The sequence below is a fragment of the Dermacentor silvarum genome, unplaced genomic scaffold (assembly GCF_013339745.2).
Source record: "Dermacentor silvarum isolate Dsil-2018 unplaced genomic scaffold, BIME_Dsil_1.4 Seq590, whole genome shotgun sequence".
Taxonomy (NCBI): Eukaryota; Metazoa; Arthropoda; class Arachnida; order Ixodida; family Ixodidae; genus Dermacentor; species Dermacentor silvarum.
The window spans coordinates 34,814-42,420 of NW_023606478.1; the positions used below are offsets into that span (position 1 = coordinate 34,814).

At 42.0% G+C, this 7,607-nt stretch overlaps 1 protein-coding gene across 1 annotated transcript; it reads left to right on the forward strand.

Annotated features, from left to right (window-relative positions):
• The first annotated feature begins 279 nt into the window (after window positions 1-279).
• Window positions 280-6,705, forward strand: LOC125941902 (uncharacterized). Its single transcript, XM_049659773.1, has 3 exons — window positions 280-453; window positions 1,669-1,760; window positions 6,287-6,705. Exons 1-3 carry the CDS (start codon window positions 315-317, stop codon window positions 6,332-6,334), a joined length of 279 nt encoding a protein of 92 aa, XP_049515730.1. The 5' UTR covers window positions 280-314; the 3' UTR covers window positions 6,335-6,705.
• The last annotated feature ends 902 nt before the right edge of the window (window positions 6,706-7,607 follow it).

Genomic DNA, 7,607 nt, shown 5'->3' on the forward strand with positions numbered 1-7,607 from the left:
GATAGCTGAGGGGCTGTGGTAGTTTTGGCTTTGCTGAGCAATCATTGCTCTCTCTGGCGCAAAGTTAGAACAGTCAAACTTAGATCAGTGCTTGTGGTGCTGTTTGAATGGCTCTAGAACATATACCTTATCCAATGCAAAGAAATCATGTATTCACTGGAACACCTGCTCTTTATTGTGCGATTGTGGTGATGCAAGAAGCCAAAGCCAAGTTCTAAGATTTAAAATCTAACATCCTGATGGATTATAAATTGCGGTTCATAGTAAAAACATTTTACATAGTGCCTGAAGCCAACAAATGCAGTTTTAATTTTATGGTGCTGATTTTATACATGCTACATTTTCAGGATGACCAGGCTGACAAGGTGGAGCAACTACAGGCCACTGTTGAGCGCCTCGACAGTGAGCTGCGAAAAACGAAAGAGCAGCTCCAGCAAACACAGGACTGTCTTGGTAAGTGCACACGTCTGATGAAATATTGGGGTAACATTGCTGTAAAGGCGCTGGAGTCTTCTCTGAAGTTTTTGTAAGTGGCCACTATCAAGAGCATAACAAAGATCACTCTGGGTTGAAGGCGACGTGCTGTAAATTCTACCTGATCTTTTGAGAACATGTCCACTATTGTCTGTAATCTAGTTGAAGAGCTAGACTTGTATTTCCAACTGGCAATTTTTGAGAATAATGGATGTTATAAAAAGATGTCCAGTATTTATCAAAGTAAAGATGAAATTGTAACGTGATGCTGCTTGCTAGAAGTGCACAGGTTATTTTTTGACACTCGCAATGAAAGCTTGCCGCGCTTCTTTTGCAATTACGACAGAACTACCATGGGGTAAATTGCTTCTTGTATTAATTATGCTAAACCTTGTTAACTTTGTGTACAGATATAGTGTCGCAGTCACCCACAAGTACGCATGTCTTCACCTGAGTAGACATGCCATTCCCAACCATAATGACCACAGTTATATTGTCACCAGTATAAGGTGGCTGCCAACTAATCGTGCATCGCGATGTATCCAGCAGATTTGGCACTAGTGCGTGAGCTGCAGTGGAGTCGCTTTTCGTTCTCGACATCAATGTTTGTGACATTGGATCATTGCATTGCATGTTTTGGCAGAATCAAAACGAAATTTCTGCTCACTTCAAATGCTGCAAATAAATCCGGCCAAGGAGGAAGGAATAGACTAAAAGAATGTAGCATGTTTCCCTAAATGTGTTCGAGAAGTTTGCAGGCTATCCTGGTTAAAGACATTGGCCTCCAGTTGTGAGGATAATGGGTATTGCCAGATTTCGATAGCGGAACCGGTTCACCTTAACCACTTTCCATTTATCTGGCAATGTTGAAGTCTGTAAAAAGTGACAAGTATAATGGAGCTGTTCACTTTTGTATTTTTGAACTTTTAGTTTTTGTTATTATTACCTGCAGTGCTAGACAAATTGAAATTTCCAATGAAATGGTGCAATGCTACTCAGTCTACAGAAATTAGGTCTAATATTAAAAAGTCAGTGTCAGAAATTGTTTAGGTAGAAAGGGGCATTGCAGCAGTAATCACTAGGAACAGTATCACCAGCAATTGAATCGCGTTAAGAATTGGCCAGCGTAGTCAGATCAACATGTGCACCTTCAACCAAGGTACAATTCACTTGTTCTTAGCTTTTTTTTTGCAGACTCCGCAAGGATGGTCAAGCGTCTCAAACACATTCTGGATAAAGTTGAAGGTGGTGAGGATTCGCGTGTCTCAGTCGTGTCAGCACCAAAAGTAAGAAGCTAATGTGATTTCTCGGGGCAGATTGTTTTGTGGGGGTAACTAAACCGTGGAAATTAAGATTGTATTGTTTTATTTTATGCGAACTCTTTGCATTTGTTAGAAGACATTGCACAAAACCTTGCTTTTCATTTATTAGGAAAGCCTGCTGCATGGAGCAGCTATTACATCCTTTATTTTACCTTTTTGCTAAAGCTTTGACTGTTCTAACTTTGCGATTACATTGAGCATTGGGAAAAAACAAATATATATACATATATATACAGGGTGTTTCAGCGAACACTTTCAAAAATTCATCGAACACTTTGCGGAGAAAAGCGACGCTTTTCAGCGAACACTTTGCGGAGAAATTCATTGACGTTCCAGTTAGTTTCTTAACCAAATGTCGTTTTATGCATTCAAGCACACAATTAACTGGAACGCCAATGCATTTTTCCTCAAAGTTCAGGAATTAATATCTCGAAACTGGTGTCATCCTCCGAATTCATTCTAAGTGGATCCGCCTTGTGTACTCCACGGCTCCAATTTGTTAATTGCAATATGGGCCATCAGGTAATTAGTTAAAAACTTAATTAGTGAATTTTTTTTGATTAATCGAATACGCATTTCAATTTTTTATGCAAATAGTGTCCGCCTCTTCGAGTAGACCAGCTCAATAACTAGAACTGAGATATCTGCCACAGGCAACCGTAAATAAATTTCGAAAGTGTTCGCTGAAACACCCTGTATATATATATATATATATATATATATATATATATACATTTTAGGCTGCTTGATAAATCAATTTTATTTACCAGAAACAAAAGGAACTGGAGGACACCTGGGCAAAAAGCTGTCGCAGCAGCTTGACGGAGGCCCAGGGTCCCTTATATGGCAGTAGCACTCACAGAAAGAAAATGCTTTCCACTTGCCAGAACCCCTGGCTGTGGTGACTACTTTCTTGGAAGAGGCAAAATGCTGACACTTTCATTTGCCTATATTGTGTACATTAAATGTACCTATATTGTGTACGTCAACTAGGTGGTCAATAGTAACAGTGATGTGATTGCTGCTCCAAAATGTGAATCCTGCTAAAGTTTCGATAATGTGCTCCAAAGCTGCTTGAAAAGGTGTTTTCTGTTACCTTAAAAAAGAGACACATCTAACAAGCTACATCATTTATCACATGCACTCATGTGTGCACATGGAGGACGTAAAACATGGGTAGAAGAGTCTGGCTACTACGTTCCTAGAATGTGCTGGCTCCGGCCATTGCTGAAATTGCACTTAGGAGGTGAGAGCACGCAACTTTCTTAATAACGCTTTATGCAAAAGCGTTCTGCTGATACAGCAAAGCGTTTTTCGATGCGACTTTCCTGTGGTTTCGTCAAGTGGGTACATGACAGCTGAAAATTTTGCTAAACGGAGGCAACTCGTCGCACATGCTACTGAGCTTGTTTCTCTTCCTTGCACTGCTGCCATTTTGCTGTTTTTTGCTGGTGTAGCTTAGCAAGTGAGCATTGCACACTCCTAAAGCTCTACCATGGTCGAGTTCCCAAAATTCCCATCTCCATGTGCACTTTTATAGTACCCGTCATTTTATTGCCCAGCCTCCTGCAAACTGGAAAGCTAAAGCAGAGATTAGAGTGGTTTGTGGTCATACTATCATCGTGATGCTGTAGTGGTTGTATTATTGTCATCCCAGCTACATCATCTAATTTTCGTCGCACCATCGTCTTATAATACAGTTGTCATTCCATTGCCATGATGCCATTGGCATCACACTGCCGTCGTCATTACTTCGTCATCATGCATGGGATTCCTATGTTTTAGCGGCACAACTTTATGTTGAGCTAAATGATTCTTTGTAAAATTTTGCTTGTTTCCCGCTAAATTGCGCTTCCTCCTACTGTAAGCTCACTTGCTTCTCTCAAAGGCAAATTTTCCATTTGAAATAAGCATTCAGATGCTCCAAGAAGCTGCTCCATAATCTCCTCGGCCAATTACATCACTGTATTAAGAGCCCTCCGCTACGGCATGCTTGATAGTAGCAGCTTAATTTGTAACATTGGTTTACGCATTGGTCCTGTAACTAAGAGTTTATTGGTTTGAAGGAGTTGCTATTTGCGTCAAGCAAGGTGCTTTTTAGCTGCCTGCGTGCCATAGTTCAAACTGACTGAGTAAAATACAAACTCTTCCACATTGTACTCATAAATTAAGTTCCTGTATAACTACACGTAGCCTTTGTTTGTAAGACTGTAACCCTTCTGTAGTGATCAACAGCTCAGTGCATGTGGCTAACAGCAATAAAAGTCGGTGGCATCGCCACACACTTTACGTTCCCTATGGTTTCACAACCATATGGTACAAATAGCTTATTTCATATACGCAGAGATAAACATGATGTTCCGTCTTGTTTCAATGTTTCTCCTTAATATTTAAAGGCCTATGCCAAAAGCCATTGTGTGCGAAGCACTTGTCAAATTGGGCTTCAACAACCCAACTCACAGGCTTGTTTTGTACGTAGGCATTCTCGTCTGAAAATGGCATGTGCTCTATGACATGCCAATCAACAACTTGTAAGGCTAATCTGCCTGTAGCAGTGCTGTGCACACACACACACACATGCAGGCATGGCTATTGCCAACCACCTGAGTGTGCCATGTGAACTAGCTATAGTCTGCACGAGCCTAGAACATTTGTGATGTGATTGTAAGTAGATGCTGCACATGAAAGTGCACAGGTATGTGGATGAAATGCTGTTGGCACTGACCAGTGCAGTGCAATGTGCCTGTTGCAGAGAACTTGTATAGGCCTGAATTATCACCTAGCCAAGTTCAACACCATTATTTTGAAGGCTGTAAGATACTTTCAGCCTGACACTCCATCTGGCATACATCTACGACCTCATGCTCATCCAAGCCACTAGCATGGTGAAATGCCCCTGATGTTGATACTATAAAGACCAAGGCGAGATCTGCTCCAGAAGTGCATGGTTGGGCGAACAGAAGACGTATGAGCAAACAGACTGAAGCGAGGAGCAGCAGTTCTGATTTTAATGAATGTGTGGATCAAAGAGGGGGAGTGCCTCAAATGAAAAGTGACTAATTAGGACGAAAGATGAGTTGGTGGCAAAGCCTAGATAAAGCCGGAATTTCGCTGCTGAGCTGAGATAAATTAGTCAAAACCTGAGACACTGTTCACTTCTAAAGAGTGAAATGGAGCAGCAATTGTTGCAAGTTGTGCGTGAAGTAGATAGGCTAGATATCCGCGCGATGCAGCAATGCTGAATGAAGCCATCAAATTTCTATTGCATACTGACTCACTGGAAGAACCTTATGAAGGTATTTGGACAGTTTATGAAGCGAAGAGCAAGTAAAGTCAACAATTGGTCGCATCGGGACATTCGGTTTATCTATTTTTGGCAAACCGTAGAGCGCCGGCGTTGAACCGTTAGTGCGCAGAAGAAAAAAGTACAACCCTCTGTGCCTTGGGTCTACAAAACGAAACACATCCGTAAGAAGCTTCTGGAGCTCCCTCTGTACCTTGAGCGTAGGATCCTTCTTCAGACGACTGTACATCATCTCGTCCGCAAGCAGTGACAACACCTTGTCACGGTAGTCAGTCCTGTTGAGTAGCACCGTGGCGTTGCCCTTGTCAGCTAGGCGGATGACGAGGTTTTGGTTTGAGTGAAATGTCTTTGATAGCCTTCTTTTCTTCCGTTGAAAGCAAGGAGGTGGAAGGGTGTGCGCGAAGCCGCGAGAGAATGCCTATAGTGTGGGTTCGTGCCTCCTCCTGCTTTGAAGGTTATATTTGGCTGATAGCATTTTCTACAGCACAGACCAACCTTTTTGCATCCTTCTGCAGTCCGAGGTTGAAGTTCATGCCCAGGCTGAGGACAGCAAGTTCTGCCAAGTTAGGCTTGTGCGACGAGTGGTTGTGCACGGCGGACGCGGCAACGTTTCTGTGCAAAGCATCAATGGGTGGCGACAGTCTAGCAAGTTTTCTTTCTTGAGTCTTCTGTGTACGAGATTGTAGCCTGGCCTTGAAATTAGCATGTAGTTGAATGCTTGCGAACTCGTCTGGGACCCGGTACTCAAGGCGACGGCGCGCAAAGAAAGCTTCATTTTATAGGTTCCTCGCGGACTGTCTGCAGTCTACGATCCTGGCTTGTAAAAGAAGTTTATCCGCCTGGGCAACCATACTGAAACCAAAGATTGAGCGCACAGGCCTGCTGAGACGTAGCGTGCGTGGAATAAGACCTCGGGTCTTGCAGGTCAGTTTGAAGTTAAGATGATTTTTGAATGCAGAAGCTCTGATTGTCACTGAAACGTACTGGCGCATCTCGGTGATGACTGGTTAGCCGTACGCCCGGCGAAGGTTAGGTTAAGGCTCCCGTCAGGGGACCCAAAACATGTTTTCTTGTATTCTTTCAGTAGTCGGTGTCCTTTTTTTACTCTTCTTTATAGGAATGAAAAAACAAATGTTTTAGTTAGGAAGCATAGAATCCAGAACTAATGTTTGCTTTCTGTTTTCAGGTGGACCTTGGTGAAGGTGTTCTCCTTGATGATGCTACGCTGACATGACTGCGACGGGATGCGAAGAATTCAGGATCCAGGTTTGCCCGGGGACTGCTTAAAGTGTTGTTCACGGCAGAAGAGCTGGAAAATAAGTCTCTTTTTGGGCGGCGGTCCAACGCTCACAAGGATGCCGCCCAAAAGGAGGCTTTAGATCCAAGGCGTGTCAACGCTATTCTAAGTAAGTGTGACAACACAGGCAACTGAAATGTTTGCTTTCGCTGGTCATTTGAAGTTAAAATCTTGTGGATGACTCCTGTGTGCTGTCTCGTCCAGATACACTGACAAATACATGAGGCTAAACTATTTTTGTATTTTCTCTTCCCTTAGGCTACACGGCAAGACACTTTGATGCAACGACCAGTGAAATAAAAAACACGCTCTCCTCTTTGCTCGCTCGCGGGTTTTAATGTATCTGAAAGTCAAAAATAAATGTCAGTTTTTATAAAGATTTGTGTTTTGTTCAAGGTTACATCAGAACAGCACCAAAATATTTCCGAAATATGCCGTAGAAATTTGCTTAATGCCGCAAGCATGTTTGAAACACAAAAATAGTTGCTAGAATGTTTCTAGGGTGGGCAACAGAAAGTTGGGATACTGTTGCTAGGTCGAGGAACAGAAAGTTGGTAGAATGTTTCTAGGTCGATCGAGGAACAGAAAGTTGGTAGGATGTTTCTAAGAAGTATGAAGGTGGTCAGTAAATCTTGCTTTTAAAGTCGAAAGCATGTTCATTCATCGTTTAAAGAAAGTTTGTAAAAAAAGTTTCAAATGAATATCGGTGGCCAATAGTCGATAGGATGCTGGTATGAAGTATCTAGGTCAAGAAACAGAAAGTTGGTAGGATGTTTCTAGGTCAAGGAACAGAAAGTTGGTAGGCCTACCAACTTTCTGTTCCTTGACCTAGAAACATCCTACCAACTTTCTGTTTCTTGACCTAGATACTTCATACCAGCATCCTATCGACTATTGGCCACCGATATTCATTTGAAACTTTTTTTACAAACTTTCTTTAAACGATGAATGAACATGCTTTCGACTTTAAAAGCAGGACTTACTGACAACCTTCTTACTTTTTAGAAACATTCTTCCAACTTTCTGTTCCTTAACCTACAAACTTTCTTTAAACGATGAATGAACATGCTTTCGACTTTAAAAGCACGACTTACTGGCAACCTTCTTACTTTTTAGAAACATTCTTCCAACTTTCTGTTCCTTAACCTATATAGGGTTAAGGAACAGGAAGTTGGAAGAATGTTTCTAAAAAGTAAGAAGGTTGTCAGTA